The sequence below is a fragment of the Paroedura picta genome, chromosome 6, assembly GCF_049243985.1.
Source record: "Paroedura picta isolate Pp20150507F chromosome 6, Ppicta_v3.0, whole genome shotgun sequence".
NCBI classification, from domain to species: Eukaryota; Metazoa; Chordata; class Lepidosauria; order Squamata; family Gekkonidae; genus Paroedura; species Paroedura picta.
Window position 1 is genome coordinate 109509164 of NC_135374.1, and position 19176 is coordinate 109528339.

General features: G+C 45.2%; 1 protein-coding gene across 1 annotated transcript; it reads right to left on the bottom strand.

Annotated features, from left to right (window-relative positions):
* Window positions 1-1406: 1406 nt before the first annotated feature.
* DCT (dopachrome tautomerase) lies at window positions 1407-17472 on the bottom strand. Its single transcript, XM_077343888.1, has 8 exons — window positions 16869-17472; window positions 12062-12361; window positions 11102-11202; window positions 8158-8324; window positions 7348-7527; window positions 7110-7245; window positions 5232-5433; window positions 1407-3403 (listed from the first exon to the last, which is right to left on the bottom strand). The coding sequence occupies exons 1-8, from the start codon at window positions 17179-17181 to the stop codon at window positions 3222-3224; spliced, it is 1581 nt and encodes a 526-aa protein (XP_077200003.1). The 5' UTR covers window positions 17182-17472; the 3' UTR covers window positions 1407-3221.
* Between the last annotated feature and the right edge of the window lie 1704 nt (window positions 17473-19176).

The following is a 19176-nucleotide window of genomic DNA, read 5'->3' on the forward strand; positions in this document are numbered from 1 at the left end:
CCTCCCTGCCCCAAATCCTGCCCACTCCTGGCTCCGCCCACAAAGTCTCCAGGTATTCCCTAACCCAGAACTGACAACCCTATGGTAAAGTGACCAGATTGTTGGGGAGCTAAAGCCGGACACAGAGAGTGGCAGCAGGGGGGGGCGGCGGCGCCGGTGGCTCCTGCTCGTGGCCTTACTTGGGACACTGCAGGCAGCAAGGCAAATGGCGCAGAGAACCAAGAGGGTGACGCGCTGATCCTTATATAGGCTGGCACCCTGCCCTCTCAGAGCAATGTCCGGCCGCAGTGGAGCGCATCCTGGCTGAGCCACCATCGCTCTCATTGGTCCCGCTGCCGCTTACTTTGTGACTGACCTCCTTTTAGCACCGTGAGATGCAGGACAGATGGGCACCTTAAGAAATCACCCGCGCGCCCCACTCGCCGCCGCTGCTGCCACCCAAAGCCAGGCTGGTTTGAGCAGCTTGTGAGGCTGCTTGCAGCGCCCAGGCCAGGCGGGACTTTTTTTTTAAAGTCTCGGTAAGCGGGACATTTCTTTGAAACCCATGATTATTCTGCAAGTTGCGGGGCAGATGGGCACCTTACCCTATGGCTAGGGGTGATAACCTACAGGTGGGACCTGGGGATCCCCCTGAATTACAGGCAAGAGAAGTCAGTTCCCCTGGAGAAAATGGCAGCTCTGAAGGGTGGATTCCATAGTATTATACCTCATGGGGGTCCCTCCCCACCCCAAATCCTGCCCACTCCTGGATCTATCTCCATAGACTCCAAGTACTTCCCAACTCAGAACTTTCAGCCTTATATGTGAACCTCCCAAAGCAAGACAGGCCTCTTCAACCCCAAGCAGATGAAGAGTCACTTCATGGTAAGCACAATCCCAATCAGCTATTGTTACAACAAGCCCCCTATGTTAATTGGTACATCTTTCTTGTCAAGATGTTGGGCCAGAAGGTAGGCCAGCTTCCCAGGTTGAGAGGCAGTCTGTAAAAACAGATGGAATTCTCCCTGGGCAACAATTCCCCCATGCTGGGGTCTGACTAACACCAAAATACTGCTGGCCTTTCTTCCCAGATCGACCCGGAAAACTGCCACCTACTGTTAGCAACTTAGAGCCAGTAATGTGTTGCAGTCATCAGTGACTCAGCATTTTATCCCTGTACTGTATGTGTGTTGCAAAATGCCTACATTCGGAGCCCAGTTCTACCTTGATTGCTACTATGCAGAAACAACAGGTAAGAAAATATTATTTCCAATTCCAACATCTTCATGTAGATTTCCATCTGGCCACCAGAGGGCGCCCTGCCCTTTTATACCAATCGCATTTCCTGCATCATTTTTTCCCTTGCCGCTTTAGGGTGGTCAGTTTTACTTAATGAAAGAGGGAGAGTTGTAAAAACGTAATAAGCATCATTTGCATTTTTTTTATTGCTATAACATCTCTACCCCATTAGAGAAATGATTACATAGAGCAATAATTTGTAAGCGGAATAGCCAGATTTCCTTGGCGAGGCTGAGTAATAAGCCGTTAGGGGAAAGATAGATTATGTTCCCCTCTGCAGTTTCTCAACGTATATTAATTAAGGGCATTTTCATTAAGAATCAAAGCACATTTCAAAAGACGCATCAACGTATAGAATAAGCAAGTTAGTTTGGAAAGAGAAAGTTAAGTAACCTCATCCACCAAGGAGAGTCTGCTTACAGAACCAAATCTCCCCAAGTGGATTCTCACTGTAGTCCCATGTAGACAAAACAGGAGCAGGTGTAGTTCCCACCAGCATCTAGAGCTGTGGGAACGCAGGATTAGGAACTCTTACAAACATCCCTGATCAATTTCTTGAGGAATGTGAGTTCCGACAGCACCCATTATTTTAAGGCAGGGGTAGTCAACCTGTGGTCCTCCAGATGTCCATGGACTACAATTCCCATGAGCCCCTGCCAGCGTTTGCTGGCAGGGGCTCATGGGAATTGTAGTTCATGGACATCTGGAGGACCACAGGTTGACTACCCCTGCTTTAAAGGAAAGACACAGAGGGAAGAATCTGACTTATACATTACAAAGTACACTGGTTGGGTCTGGAGAAATTACTACCTTGCATCACAGTTAGATGTGAATTGCTGGTTTGCTGTTACTCCCCTCCATGTAGTGCCCAGATAGGGTAGGGATATGCACTTTGGCTCGGTTCGGCCACCTTGGCAATCACCGAAGCTCGAGGCGGTATGTACCACCTCCGGCTTTGATGATCGCCGAGGCGGCCAAACCAAACCGAAGCACACATTCCGAACAGGGACTACAGGCAGGCTCATCTGGGGATCTTAAGCTGGGCAGCCCGGCTTAAACTGAGTTGGTCAACAGAGCCTGCCAAGGAGTCAATCCTGGGAAGAATTCTCCCCACAGGCTCAACTGTGTAGTCCGGTTTAGATCGGACTGAACAGAGCCAGCGAAGGAGACTATCTTGTGAGGAGAGCTCTGCTCAAACGCTGAGCCAGGGCTCTACTGGGCAGCCCAGTTTACACCCAACTTCTCACATAACCTGCTGGGACTCTACTGGGCTACCAGTTTGGCCAGTAATTCCCAAATATATGCAGGTTTTTTTCACGGATTTTTTTCCCCCAGCTCTCCCCAAAAATCCTAGATATATTTGGGGAACCAAAATATAACCAAAAATGCTGGTAAGTTGTTTTGGGTCATATTTTAGGTTAGGGCCAACCTTAATGCCCATCTCTACTTCCATCCTGGTATGCTACTTTTCTAAATGCAAAAGCCTTTAGCGACAGTGGGGGAATTTCTGGCATTCCGTGTTGGACTGGATGGGACACTGGCCTTATCCAACATGACTTCTCTCATGTTCTTATCTATGGGGGCTGCATTTCCCCACCCTTGGAACTGTCAATTTTACAACCCCAATAAGGTCTTCTGAATGTGTGCATCAACTCTTACCACTATAGGTGTATGTATTTGTGCAGGCTGAGGTGAAAGAGTGGAGAATCCGTGACTTAGGGGCTAAAGGGCCAGGTCTATACCCTGAATCTCCAATTCCCCTTCAATGAAGTCATCTATGATAACCCCAAACCATAAAGAAATGGGTACTCAGTGGAGGGATTTACTTGAACAAATATGCCCAGCCATTGGTGTTGGCCAAGCTCTTAACAAACCATGTCAGACCAATCACCAACTAGTGAACAAGTTGTAGGGGCAGGCACAGGAACGCACTGCTGCCCCCTTCAGGCCTCCTCGGTGTATTTCTTAGTGCTGAACCTGGCATTGACCAGGGGCTCGAACCCCTTACGGTGCTTCCGGTGCTGGAAGACAACAAGCAATGCCACCAGCACTAGCAGGGCGATCAGAGCACCTCCAATGGTGGACCCGACCATAACACCCCAAGCGCTGGCCTCTTGCGACGGCTCTGCGGAGGCGGAAAACAAAGTCAGTAACAAACGATGAGGAATCTTTACTCCTAGAAATCAGTTCTAGAAAGGAAGACACACACAACCCTCCAAAAAAAACCAGTAATCAGGGATTCCCTTTTGACATCTCTTATTGAGAAGGTTGCTCCAGACGTTAAGGATACACAATGTGCAACAGCATGTGTGCATGGAGGGGCTCCCAAGATATGCATTTTTGGCAGCTCCTGCCCCCAGTTTCCTTCATTTTTCACAGTGCACGAGCATGGATTGTGGCATAAGATTGCGACTCTTTGCACATTCATTTAGGAGCCAATAGGAAATGTGCTACTGAATTTGGAAGGGATTGAGTTCTGAAAATGTTTGCAGGGCGCTGGGGGCAGGCAAACACCAACACATTCAGAAAAAAAGGTCTTGGTGCAGCATCGAACAGCTGTGCTTCAAAAAGAAAAAGTTTTTAAAATGCTTTTATGTCCCATTCATTCTGATGGGGAAGTTAAGTGTGTGTTTACTGTGAAAAGAGATTTAAAATGGCAACACTTTGGCTGGGTTAGGGGGGGATTACAAGGCCAATGAGTGTAACTCCATATTCCATTGCAATCGGTGACAAAGCTTCTTTGTTTAAATGAATCTGTGCTGCATTTGCATACGGGAATGTGAGACTGACTTGCACCTCTCAAAGTATCATGTTTTCTAGAAAACAGTGAGGACTTGGAACAGAACTGAAAAAGCTGGGCTATCTAGTCTGTGAACAGCATGCAAATACCAGTAAGAGAACTAATAATCTAATGATCAAATTCTGGATCCTCAAAATGTGTACTGATCACGTCTTTTCAGAAATGCAAGCCCAATTTACAGCTCAAACCTATTTAACAGAAGGTGACCCTTAGTCAGTGGACTGTGTGCCTAAAGGACTGGATCCCTCTGTTGCACTTTGACCACTCTAGAGTCACCTTCCAGTTTTTTCCCCTTCCCTGGGAGAGCCATAGGTTTGGCTATGCCCAAATTTCTGACCAAAGCAAGTTCACCCTGTGAATGCAGAAAGGCAAAACACACAATGAAATCAGAAACTCCAGGATTCTAGCCAAACCCAGGCAGAGTTTATACAAACATTATGAGTAAGTTGCTAAGAATTAGTTTCCTTAAAGCAGCCTTTCTCAACTTTTTGATCATTGAGAAACCCCTGAAACACTCTTCAACCTTTGAGAAACCCCGTAAGTGGCCTGATCGTGCAGAATGCGGTTGGGAAACATAGCTGGGGACCCTCCCCTTCCCACCCCCTCGAGGCCCATCATTGGCTATTTTGGGAGGGGGCAGTCAACATGACCATATATGGACATAGCACCTGATAAATGTTTAACAAATTTAAAAAAATAAATAAAACATTAATTAACTCCCACTAATTCAGGAAACCCTTCCAGGACCTTCACGAAACCCTGGTTTAGAAAGCCCACTTTCAAGAAATCTACTTACTTACTAACAGTTTCCTACCAGTCTAATAAAAAAACCCTTTAACCCTTACACCAGTTACTGTCCACCTCTCTTCCACTTCCCCATCAAACTACCTTTAAAAACTGCACTTGTGGTTCTTTTAAACTGCATCTTTTTTGCATTTGTCCTTTTCTCAGCACTTTTTCCCCAACTGACTCTATTCACTACAACTCTAATCCTATTGGCTCAATAATAAATTCCGATAGTACTTTGGTCATGGGCTACAGTTCTACGATGTGAAGGGCTTCGTTCCCTTGGTTGCTGCGTAGCAGCTAGCAAATACTACAGTATTTTGATCAACGTAAACTGCGCTGCAATTCAGTCTCCTGTATAAGTTACCTGGAAGCTCAACATCGTAGCGGTAGCCAAGTTGTTCCGCAGTTTGGAACAGTTCTTGGTTGGTCACAGGGGGGAAGAAAGGAACCATGTTGTACATGCTGTTGTGGCCAATCGGCGCCAGCTCCTGAGGCCATGCGCTGTCGGAGGGATGAAACCGCTGCATCCACTCATCGAAAATAGCATCAGTAAAGGAATGGAGCACCTGGAGATTCAATCCACACACAACTATTAAGTGCATATTACTGTGTCTGGGCAAATATGATGGTAGAATTGACTAGCTTGTTAAAATGGTCTTGGAACCCGCATTTACCTTGTGCCTTTTACACATTCCAATGTTCCGTCATCAGGAGGAAAGGGGAAAAGAATCCCTGCCCATTTGATACATTTGGCTTCATGATTTAGAATTATGGATACAGACTTACATCTGTGTTTCCTATACATCCTGTTTTGAGAGCTACTTTCCATTTGTTATCTGTACTCTTTATCATACTTGTATTTCATTGAGGCTTATAGCATTTTATACCAGGATCCCTGACATCTCTCTTTCATATACAAGAACCAACTCTTCTTCTTCTTCTTCTTCTTCTTCTTCTTCTTCTTCTTCTTCTTCTTCTTCTTCTTCTTCTTCTTCTTCTTCTTCTTCTTCTTCTTCTTCTCTTTGAGCTACTGGCCAAACTAGTTTGAATGACAAACAGCATCTTCTGTGTTCCGATCATTCTCTGGGCACCAGAAAATGAGATTATTGTTTCTGTTTCTATTTCTTCTTCTTCTCTTCCTCCTCCTTCTCCTTCTTTCCCCCTGCTATCAAGCAGTTGTTTACAGCCCATTTTGGTGATGGCAGTCTTTCCTTGTTGCATTACATGATGTGTTCTTCCATGCCATAATATTTTCATTATGACAAGTTAAAAGGACCAAGTTTTAATTTAACCACAAGAGGGAGCCCATGTACTCCTCTACGCCCTAAAACAGTAAGTAGGTGCTCCTTGAGTGACCGAAGGGAAAACTCATATACAGAGTCTTTTTCAGCCATCCTGGTACCACGGAATAAAGGGGGGTTGGGGGGACATTACAGTCCAGTCCAAAGGCTACAGTACATAAATGATGCACCTAAACTATAGTTTAGCAACCTTAAGAGAATGCTAAAAATCTCCAATTCTTTTTTAAAACCTAACATACGTTTCAAAGTATTGCCTTTAAAAGATACTGAGATTGAAAAAAACTATGTGTCCAACAGGCTCCAGACTTTGGGATGAATATTGATCGGGGCTGAATTAAAATACTAGTTTCTGGCTATGTTTTCAAAAATATTCCTACACGCTGAAAAGAACTGATGACTTGTTTTGTATTCTTTGTGTGAAAGCATGGAATTATGTTTCCCATTTACCAAATCTGAGCCAGGGAATTTTTGCCCCAGCCTCAATTTCCCATTCCCGGGGAGCTGAGGAGTGAAAGGAAAAAATGGTCTACACATAGTGATGTCCTAGGAATTTCCCCTAGCATTTACGACAAAAAGTAGAGCACCTAGGCATGCAATCCAGAGTGTGATGTGGAAAAGACATCACACCTTCCCAAAACTCTGCCCTCCAAATAAGAATATCCATATCTGTCAGCATTTCATAGAATCACAGAGTTGGAAAGGTCCTGGGTCATCTAGTCCAACCCCCCGCAGTATGCAGGACACTCACAACCCTATCGCTCATCCACTGTAACCTGCCACCCCCTTGAGCCTTCACAGAATCAGCCTCTCCATCAGATGGCTATTTGTCAGAGCAGTGTTAGGTCCGCTAATCAGAACGTTAGTTCTATGAACAAAAGTTCCTTCATGGGCATATCTGGTTACACACAATTCAAGGAAGCCAAAAGAAGAGGAGGACGTACCACAAAGACAGGATCATTAGCCGCAGCATGAGGAAATGCATTAGTGCCATTCAAAACACCGTGGACCAAGTTGTGGAGATTCGCTACCGGGACATCCAAAGTTCCGTCTGGTTGATCGAACCCTTCCAACGCATTCCTGAGGCAGAGAGTAAGCAAAGGGTTGCCCCTCTCAGGATCTGCTTCTCCCAAAGAAATGCCACTGTGAAGTAAAGCCACCAATGAGAATCAAGGAACTCACCTGAAGCTAAAACTGGAATTCCGAAAGAAAGGAGGTTTGTCAAAGTCTTGAATCGAGAGACAGTTCCGAACGTCTTCAGGGGTCGGCAGCCGATCACCACTGTTGCTGAATGGGTTTCTCCGCAAGGGGCCTTCTCTGGATCCATTGCATAGCGTCACCAGGCGGTTATAATCATCCAGACTTCCGTCAAAAGCAGAGTGACATGGAGTAGTTAGAGTTTTCTAAGTGTTGTCAGTATTTATCAAGAGAATTAAGGTGGGCCATACATTTTATTTGGTACAATCAGATTAATAGGGAGAAATGTTTCCAGTAATTAGTTAAAGGGGAGACATTTTAATCAAAGATGCATGCATAAATTGCTTGCTAAGGACTTAAGGAAGGAATATGTGGCTTAATTTACCCATGAGAAGTTCAAATTACACCAAAGAATGGAGGGGAGAAGAGGGGAGGGCAAATGATTGGGTTTCATGGAGGATCAGGTCCTCCTGGTGGACCTATTGGTGGCATTTGAGTTTTGGCCACTGTGTGACACAGAGTTTTGGAACCTATGTTATGGGAGGGGATGGGTTCTGCTCAACATGTTAAAAGTAGATGCTCTTCAGAATCTCAGAAATTGATCTGTATTGATAAAATGCACATGTGTTGAACTATGAACAAAATAATTCATTTATAGTCCACCTGCCTAAGATTAAATGAAAAGGCAGATCATTAATCAGTTCATTCTGTTTAACAAGTTGACCGTGCTGGGAAAAAGTAGTTAAGAAAACATGAGACGATACCCAAGTTCTCAGTACTCCAGTATTTTGATACCTATTGCAAACTATTTCCCAACGTGAAAATCTTGAATTCTGGCTGATTAGATTTGGATCGTCTGGTCTTGATGCTCCGAGAAGTCTATCGGTGCACACATCACATTCATTTCTCCCTGTCGAAAAATTCCAGTATGGCAACGCAAAGGACTCATTGCCAATCATCCGCTGAGTGACATGGTGGAAGAGAAAGATATGAGAGGAGAGAGAAGTAACTTCCATGAATTGGTTCTGTGCAGTCAATCAAAAACGCCTGTGCAAATTATCTTCACCACAATAACATCCACACAGACCTTTTGTATACAAGACTCCAAAAACTTTGTATGACATTTGTCAGCTCCCTATCGCCCCACTTTCCCGCACTTATGACCTCATGTACGACCCCTCTAGGATTGACCAGCTACTTGCCTGAAAAAGCTCTTTTCTGGTTGTCTGTCAAGCACCCAGTCAAATCAACCCTGAGTTATTCTATCAGCAATGGTCCCGTCAGCACAAGAGGACTGAAGAGACCAGAAATAGCTGAGGAACAAGTATTTTTCATTTTATCTTCCGTACCTATTTGATGAACAATGCCCTCAGCTTTGAATAGGGATAGACTCAAGTGGGTAGCCGTGTTGGTCTGAAGTAGCACCACAAAATCATAGTCCAGTAGCACCTTTAAGACAAACAAAGATTTATTCAAGGTGTGCAAGCACTCCAAAGCTCACACCCGGAATAAATCGTTGTTGGTCTTAAAGGTGCTACTGGACTCTGATTTTGCTCAGCTTCGAAGTACTGAAATAATTAATGGTGCAGATATCCTCTGGGATAGCTGGGGAGAATGGCTGTTTGAAAGGAGGTTCTGACCCAAACCAGATAAAGAAAAGAACTGGAACCATTCTTGTATTCAGCTGCTTATACTTCAAATAGTTTTGCACTGAGATTTTAATTGTAGTGTATGTGTGTGTTATTTTCAAAATATGCAGGGTGGGAGCCTTTTAAGGGTGTGAGACTTCTTCTCCAAAGAGTTACTGTGTATTGCATATTGGAATGTGGATATTGTTGTGTGAGATGTGTGCACTTTGTGTGTGCATCTATTCACCTTGTGTGGAATCCTCCCACCCTACTTTTCATGGCTTTACCTCAGGTCCCTATCTGGGGGGAGATTAAAGCATATTCCAGCTACAGTAAGAAAGCCCAAGATCCGGGTCCAGATTCTGTTTCTGCTGGCTGCAGAGGAGAGGACACGCAGTAATGGGTTTAAACTTCAAGTACAACGATATAGGCTAGATATCAGGAAAAAAGTTTTTCACAGTCAGAGTAGTTCAGCAGTGGAATAGGCTGCCTAAGGAGGTGGTGAGCTCCCCCTCACTGGCAGTCTTCAAGCAAAGGTTGGATACAAATTTTCTTGGATGCTTTAGGATGCTTAGGGCTAATCCTGCGTTGAGCAGGGCGTTGGACTAGATGGCCTGTATGGCCCCTTCCAACTCTATGATTCTATGATTCTATGATTCTAGGATGTCAAGATCTGACTGCTAAAAATACTGAAATATTGAAAAGTCATCAGCCATGATGATCACATCTCTAAGAGCCAATGCAGAGGTGTGGCTGGGCACAAATGGAAGGGGAAAGGCGGATATGGTGGAAAATGTGCGAAAACTGCTACATGTGAGAGTGCTGATTAAAATGATGCAAAGAGTCCCTACCTTGTGGAAGGAGCTCCCTCAACAAACTTTATTCATCAGGTTTTTAAACACCTCTAATGCTAATAATAATTTTATCCCCCCCCCATCAAAATCTGATACTATTTAGCATTCATAAAGTCATATCTCCTGTCAGAATCTTAGCTGTAAAGCTTCTAGCTTTCGTATGATGTCATCTTATGGATTGGGATGCAGTCCCAAGCAGCCTACAGAAAACCCCAAATGAATAGAAAACTTGGCAACAAAATGGCTGCCATGATTCAAAGCTGTGCCTATAGGGACAAAATGTCCTAGCTGTGAGAGTATATTGATGTGGATATAGATTTTTTTTTTTTTTGCTTTCTGCTTTCGGTGCACCCAGGCTGGAGCTGCACTTTTGGGAAGGGTGTCTGAAGCACTGAGTCGAACTGAGGTGACATGAGGTGATGTTCCAGGACTACTAGGAAAACAGGAAACTGGTAGGTTTCCGGGTCCAGATGGCATTCCCCCAAAGGTTCTGAAGGAACTAATGTGTGAATTGCTGACCTGCTAATGAATGGAGAATGGGGGTCACATATGAAGAAATGTTAAGAAAAACTGGAATGTTTTAGACTCAAGGGGGCAGGGGGGAGCCATGACAGAAGTTTCCAAATTTCAGAATTATGTCCAAATTTCAGAATTATGTCTCATGGGTATTTAGAGGGAAATTATTCTCTTTCTCTCTCAGTCTTCGAATATTCGGTCCCACGAGCATGCAGTAAAAATGTCTGAAAACTCTCCAGAAAAGGCGATTCATCTTCTCTTTTCCTTCTTGATTGGCCTTCCCTTGGAGCCAGTTTAAGAATGACAGATACCATCTGTTCACCTGTCGGTTTTACTTATACTGACGGAATCTCAAAACTAAGGTTCTTTTTTTCCATTTGACTTGTAAGATAGCCGCACTGGGGTAGGATAGTGATCGCTCTCAAAAGCATTCAGTCAGGCCACTGAATTCCCACATGAGCCTGTCTGTCCTGCCTGTCTCCTGCCTGTCACTGCAGCAGACGCAAGCAGGAAAAAGAAACACTCCAAATCCCTGTGCCATCTTGTACCTCTTTTCCTAGGAATCACTTCATGCATTTCCTGTTTTTGCTGCCGAGCCAAACCAGAAAACACTGGTAGTTCTAAGAGGTCCCTAGGAATTCTCACAACACCGAGAATCGTGGGTAATGTGGCAGCTAGTGGCTGCTCCACTTAGAAGATACAGGTAAATGTTGTTTTGGGTTTGTTTGTTTTTTAGCTAACCTGCAGATCTCTTTCCAGCAGCAGCAAGTGATACCTGTGCCAAGAAACAAAGGCGGGTCCTTGGTGCGAAAAGTCTATTGCTGTGAAGGGCCGGCCAGGTCCTAAGGTACAACAAGAAAGAAAGGGAAAACATGTTCTTCCATCAGCCACTTGTTCTATTTAACAAAATACCTTCACCAAGAGAACTCCTTTACAGGAAGAGACCCTTGAAGAATAAACCTAAATTAAACGAACAATGGAACATGCAGTCATTCCAAAGCAGAGATGGCAGCCTGTCCACTAGCCTCTACTCCGACGCACTTAATAGTCCTTAATCAGCATTTCTTAGCAAACAAAGTGCTCATGATGTGAAAAGCCACCTCTCTTGATGGAATCGGCTGCCTTAAGGAGGTGGAGAGCTCCCCCTCACTGGTGGTCTTCAAGCAGCGTCTGGACAGATACTTATCAAGGGTGCTTTAGGCTGATCCTGCATTGAGCAGGGGGTTGGACTACATGGCCTTTATGGCCCCTTCCAATTCTATGATTCTATTATATTGGCAGTTTGAGCCACTTGAAGAGGCCTAGGAGCAAACCCATCTATTATTTTAGTCTGCTGGCCTTCCTTTTGGCCTGTGGCTCTCTCCTCCAACACAGTTACTCTGGTCCCTGCGATGTACTAGATCCATCTTACAAATACGGATCTAAATAAATGGCAAATAGTATGCCAGAAATTCTATTATGTTATCTACGGTGGCTTGTATTCTAGCACTCTCCTAGGCCAAATACGAACCCTTAAGGGGCCTTTCTGTCAGAAGAAGAAATCTTGGGCTGCAGGAAGCCTTCAGATTGGGCTGAGTGGAGTGACAGGGAACAAGCCAATGAAATGCTCCCAGTTTAAAAGCTGGTTTGCCTGTCTTCAGTTACAGTAACTTGTTTTTTCCTTCCCTTATATCCCACCCCTCAGGAATGGAAGGTACCTACCTAATAGGGTGTCTCTGACCGAGTAGTAATGAAGCCACACAAAAAAGTCGTAGATGCTGCAGTTCACAATTTGTGGGTCATTTCCGCTGGGGCCAAGCAGACTCAACCAGTGTTGGGTAGCAATAACGTAGTCAGGGTGGACAGTGGTCTTTGAGCGGTCTAGAGCATCCAAGAATTGTTCCAGCTCTTCTTCACTCAACGCGTGGATGTTCTTCCGAACAACCAGTGGCTTCTTCACATCACAATTGGGGCCAGCCCAGCCAAATTTGCATTCCCCACAGTTGTATCCATCAAAGTTTCCTACATTAAAAGAGGACATCCTTTAAGCCAAAGTGGATAAACATAAACAGAGAAGAAGAAGAAGAAGAAGAAGAAGAAGAAGAAGAAGAAGAAGAAGAAGAAGAAGAAGAAGAAGAAGAAGAAGAAGAAGAAGAAGAGGTGAGGAGCAGAAGCAGCAGCAGCTGGTTTTTATACCCCACTTTTCACTGCCCAAAAGAATCCCAAAGCAGCTTTCAAACATCTTTCCCTTCCTCTCCCCACAAAAGACACGCTGTGAGGTAGGTGAGACTGAGAGAACTAGAGTCTGACACACTTGGCCACCATACTATACTGGTTCCCAGGATGGTTGGTGCTGGATGAGTAGAATTACTGGCCTGCTATTAAAATGTATTGTGAATGTTGTTGCATTGGTGTGTTAACAATTAGTCAGGAGCAATCAAATACCACTGTGTTACCTATTCTTTTCTCCTGTTAATACGTCTTACAAGGCTTTATTGTTAAGAGTATGTCATAGAGAGTCTTGTGATCAGATGTATAGGTCATGAATGTTATTATTGCTGAGATGAGCTAGTGAATCTTCTCTCCAAGTACCCCCTCCCCAGTTAGATCTCATGATCTTCAGACCTTCATGACCCTCAAACCCTTAGATCCCATGACCTTCAGTTCTCACTTCTAGTGCCAGGGAAAAATGGAAGCCTCAAGTTAGGCCTCCAACACTGTATCATTTTAATTTAACATCTCAGAAAATATATGGTAAACATTTATTGGCCATAGAGAGGGTGGGAAGGGGAGGGCCCCCGAGTGGGCATGGACTCAGCGATGCTTCCCAACCATATCTTGCCTGATCTCACCACTTCTAGGTAAAGGTAAAGGTATCCCCTGTGCAAGCACCGGGTCATGTCTGACCCTTGGAGTGATGCCCTCTAGCGTTTTCATGGCAGACTCAATATGGGGTGGTTTGCCAGTGCCTTCCCCAGTCATTACCGTTTACCCCCTAGCAAGCTGGGTACTCATTTTATCGACCTCGGAAGGATGGAAGGCTGAGTCAACCTTGAGCCGGCTGCTGGGATTGAACTCCCTGCCTCATGGGCAAAGCTTTCAGACAGCTGCCTTACCACTCTGTGCCACAAGAGGCTCTCACCACTTCTAGAGTGTCTTAAAACCTGAAGAATATTTCAGCGGTATCTCAATGGTAAAAGCGTTAAGAAAGGCTAAGCTATCCTTACACGAGATGAGATCTTATTAGAAGTACTTCATGATCTGATGGACAAAGCATTTCTTATGGCACAGAGATCAGGACTTATTCAATATCAGTCTATTCTTATTTTCTCTTGTTAATACTTTTTGTAAGGGACGATTGGCTTTGATCCAGTAGAGCAGGGATAGTCAACCTGTGGTCCTCCAGATGTTCATGGACTACAATTCCTATGAATCCCTGCCAACAAATGCTGGCAAGGGCTCATGGGAATTGTAGTCCATGAACATCTGGAGGACCACAGGCCATGTTGGGGCTATCCAATGTAAAAAAAAAATCCAACAAAATAAAAAACATCAGAGAGCATTAGTTTAGTGCAAGAGAGTGTGGACGCAAAGAAAACATTTCTTTGGATGGGGGTTGGACTAGATGACCCAGGAGGTCCCTTCCAGTTCTATGACTCTAATCCTCAACAACTCATCACAAAGTGCCCCATGTTTGGGAAGTGATTCCAAAGAACAATCTGGGGATATTTACTGATATGTGCAGCCTGTTGCTATACGGTGGTAGTGGAAACTGCTGTCGAGTCACAGCTGCCTTATGGTGACCAACATTCCCTCTGATTCTGCCCCCTCCTGAGCAGAAGCATTCACATCCTGAGCTGAGTACCATTCCCCTATTAAAATGGGCAATGGGCAGTGCAAGACCCTGTGCAAGACCCAGAGGGCTGCTGAATGGGGCTTCCTGGGTCAGTGAGCAGCAGCACATGGGCTGCAGCACTGGAGGCGACCCCAAAGGTCCTTCAAGACAAGAGATAGTCAGAGGTGGTTTGCCATTGCCTGCCTCTGCTTCATTTCCCTGGTGGTCTCCCATCCAAGTATTAACCAGGGTGGATTCTGCTTAGCTTCTGAAGTTTGCCACCTTGCTGTGAATATTCCCTATAACACAGTGTGAAAGGTAGTAATTTTAGATGTCTCCTCTTGTTCCATCCCTCCCTGGCTTTGTGTCTCCTAGCAGGACTCTGGGGGTGTCAACTGGTAACTGGTGGAGGAAAGGGCAGATGACAGGACAGCAATGGGCAGGAGCAGGAAGAACTGCATCCCTCGTGACATCTGGACATGTGGGTGTTTCCTTCAAAGGAAGTTTGACTGTGTTCAATAGTGCATAAGATTGCAGCCAAAAGGAACTGGGTTTTTATACCCTGCTTTTTACTATGTAGAAAAAACAAACTTTTGATACAAAGAGATAAAAGTTCTCGAAAACGGGTATGAAGAAGAAAGAGTGAAATGGAAAGAAAAGACAAGGTAATATAATAGCAATAAATGTCTTAGTTTCCAAGCAACTAAGACATTAAAAGTTACCAAAGAATTCAAATCTATCCATTTGTAACAAGATATATTAAGTTTATATGGAGATTATTTCAAAACTGGTTTCTTTAGACCTCTAAACTTTGTTGGCCTTAAAGATGCCACTGGGTCCAAAATTTGTCCTGCCGCTTCAGAACACAGTGACACACCTGAATCTATCTTCTTATTTCATTTGTGGTTGGTTTCATTGTACTATTTTAGATGCTAGCTAACTACCCAACAGATAAATTGAAGGCTAATAGTTTAGATTCAGAAAGATCGAGCAACATTCTGTGGATGGCACCTCCCTAAATGATCTCCTGATCACTATTGATCTCTCTCCAGCCTTCAGAAATATCTTCATGAGTTCCCCCACTATTTCTTCCAAGAAGTTCAGGACAGAATAAGTGGCTCTCCCCTCTATTAGTTTATCCTCAGGCTAGACGAAGAAGAAGAAGAAGAAGAAGAAGAAGAAGAAGAAGAAGAAGAAGAAGAAGAAGAAGAAGAAGAAGAAGAAGAAGAAGAAGAAGAAGAAGAAGAAGAAGAATAGGTGGGTGAGGCTGAGAAAGCCCTGAGATTACTGCTCTGAACAGCTTTATCAGTGCTGTGGCGAGCCCAAGGTCACCCATGTTGGAGAGTGCAGAATCAAACCCAGCTCGCCAGATTAGAAGTCCGCGCTCCTAACCACTACACCAAGCTGGCTCACTGGATCACCCCGGGAGTAAGGATTGGTGCCTCAGAGCCATTCGTCCTGACCTGACCCTCTAACCCTCTGGTTCTCTGATAAAATACCAATTTAAGCCTAGATAGGTTTGTAAACACAACAATAGTTTCCAGCAGCTTGTTTTTTGTATTGAGCCAGAGAAAGGCTTCCTGACATGTGAGCTGGTTTCACACAGGCTCTTGAATACTGTTCTGGCTGCTACAGGAGTGTCTGTTTGCTCCCAACACCCTCTGTTTTTCTCTGAACACAGCAAATAGGCTGCAAGAACTCCGTAAGTCTCTGATACTGTTCCATCTTCAAGAAACTAAATTCTGTAAAGCTGCACTATTTGGAGAAGTCAGGAATCTCACAACAATGCACTGACTTCAACTTTTACTCTTAGCAGGCAAGTAAGAAGTTCAACAAATAAGACACACACAACAGGCAGACTGATGTGGGAATGAAAAAGAAGAAAAGTTGGGTTTTATACCTCACTTTTTCTGACCCAAAAGTCTCAAAGCAGCTTCCCTTCCTCTTCCCACAACAGACACCCAGCAATGTAGGTCGGGCTGAGAGAACTCTGAGAGAACTGAGTGTGACTTGCTCAAGGTCACCCCGCTGGCTGCTACACCAAGCTGACTCTCTATGGGCTGAAATTGGGACCTGGCCCAGTTCTGGGAGGCTTTTCTGCCATTAATGCCTTCGATTTAGGTCTGACAATTCACACATTATATGAGCACCTGCAACCATGAGGTGCTAGCCTCCAAGTGGGACCTGGAGATCCCCCAGCATTATAGCTCATCTTCACAGAGATCAGTTCCCCTGGGTAAAATGGCTGCTTGGAAGGGTAGACTCTATGTCCTTGTCCTCTCCAGGCTCCATCCCCAAATCTCCAGGAATTTCCAACCTGATCTGGCAACCCTATCCCTCTCCCATTCCCGGCAAGCGGTTGGGAAGACCTGTCACCCTCCACAGCCATTTGCTTACAACTGCCCTACAGCATTTTCAGAAGATGGATGGAGAAAAGTCACCTAAGAAGAAGTCATAAATCAGAGGTATCCTGGATGCTTTTGTAAGACAAAAAAATAATTCTCCACATACTGCATAGTTTTGCCTCAGGAAAAGTCTCATTTCAGCTAGACATGCAGGGGATGGAGTCTCGCCTGGAATTTGCCCTGTTGGGAAGCATTCCGGAATCTTCCAGAATATTCTTAACCTTCCTCTTGGCTAAACCAGGAAGAGGCTTCATGAGCTTCCCCTCTCCTCCCCTCCTGTTCTCCTCACCTGTGCACTGGCAACTCCTGTTGAAGAACTTGAGGGGCCACCGTTCCCGGTCGTCCACATTGCGGAGGGTGTAGGGGCCACCCCAGGGCCTGGTGTCCACTTGAACCTCTCCGCAGACGCCCCTGCCTTCCTGCCAACCACACGTGTCATTGGGATTAGGCCCCCAAGGCGGGCAGCATTGCTTGGTCCTCAGAGCCTCCACGGTCATGCACACCCGTGGGAATTGCGCCTCGGCCTCTCGGGGCCACCGTAGGCTCAAGCATCCGAAAGCAGCCCAACAGAGCAGCCTCCCCCACTGCGACTGGAAGGCCATGGGGATGTCCCTCCAGAGTTGCTCCTCTCCGTCGGCTTTGCACTGAGCCTCACCAAGAAGAGCAAAGCCAATTTCATCAGCCACCTCCAGCCAGGTCCTACCTGACCAAATAAGCTACCTTCCCCTCTTCTCTGCCTACGAGCGTAGACACTTGGAAGGTTGCTTAATCCAAGACGCTCGTTGCCTTGAACGGGGTTTGAAAAGCAGACAATTTATCTCTTTGTTGCTTGCCAAGATGCCAGGGCTCAGGGGCTTTACGTGTGGGTCAGAAACGCTCTCATTAGGGGGGATTAGACTTCTGCAAGCCCTCATGGTTAGCACATGACTTCGAGGGCAAAGAGAGGCCTGTGGGGGGGGGGGCGGGCCGGAGAAGTGAGTCGTGAAGGACTTTGGCGGAGTGGCGAGGGGAGAAATATGCCTTTGATTCGGGTCCTCTTGTCCCGCCTTCCTCTCATGTGGTTTATGAAACTACTAATAGCAGCATTCATGCTGCGCGCCAAGAGATACATAACATTTTAATGTGAGGTAAAAACAACACATTGTTTAAAAGGAACCCAGGCCTAGAAAGCTGCACAGAACGATCGTCACGGAAAATTGACAGATACTGGGGAGCCATTGTAGTTCCTAAGGGAGCTTGGAAGCGTTTTGAGGCTGCACCCACATTTTGTGGAGTGGCCAGTTCCCTGTCATCCAAGGTATTTGCACTGGCAAAGAAGCATCCGCGCAAGAGTTTAGCTTCCGTGTTCCCGCCATTTTTCCTTCAGCGGGGCACCACACGGCTTTTCCTCCCTGGCTTTCTAAGAACTGGCGTTTGCTAGTTAGCACAATTTTGCTACAGCATCTGGAAGGCTCCTTGTCTTCTGGCAGCCATGTAACCAGAAAGCGCTCAGAGGTTGCTGAATGCTTTAAATGTCTAAAGCGATGTAACAGGGGACCAATTCTACGATTCCTATCCTCAGCACAGAATTCAACATTGTAAATCCTAGATGGAGAAGGGGCTGGGACGGAGCAGTCACATTTCATGGGGAAAGTTGTACGTCTCTGCTTATTTTGTGAGCTGGCCTGGGTAGGCTGTTCTGAAGAGGCAGCAAAGAAATCCTACCATTAAGGTGCCCTCCGCACCCATCAGGAGTAAAGTTATCATTCCGTGACATTGGTGGAATTCACACAGTCCACTATTTGGTGGGATACCATTAATTAGTTTTCATGAGTTCATTCATATTGGCTTTTCCCATGAGCTGATGGTGACCTGCTCTTCTAAATCACTTACCACAAACTCCCTGCAAAAAAATCAGCTTGTGTAATTCTTTAAACACAACCCTGATCATGAGACTCGGTCCATCTGGTGCTTTCAAGATGTAGTATTGTTTGTTTGTTTGTTTGTTTGTTTGTTTGTTTGTTTGTTTGTTTGTTTGTTTGTTTGTTTGTTAATTTGGGTTCCTATACCGCCCATTCTTTACGGCTCTGGGCGTTTTACATTGAACACTGAACAACTCTTACATCGAACATTACATAGTCTGCAACAGTGAGCAACCTTCAATAAAATATTATAACCACATTTATAATATAACATTTATTTATTTATTTGCTGTATTTACATGCTGCTCTTCCCCGAAGGCTCAGGGCAGCTCCTGCAAGTTAAAATAAGATACAACTATACAATATCTGGGGAGTCTGGGGGGGGGGGCAGTGAGGAGGGAGGAGGAAGTCTGGGTGAGAAGAGGGAGTGTCCAGGAAGGAGGTCAGGCAAGCGTGAGTGTGTGTGTGTGTGTGTGTGTGTGTGTGTGTGTGTGTGAGGGAGTGAACAAGGATCCCCAGAGCCCCAGGTATGTGTTGCACATACCTAGTGATAGTCAGGCTGTGAATGATTTTTTTAGGAAGTACAGAGACCCTGTTATCCACATCCTGTTAGGATTCATTGGCTCCCAGAACAATGGCAGCCATTGATTGCCCTAAACCAACATAAATAATGGCAGCGGTATACATACAAACATC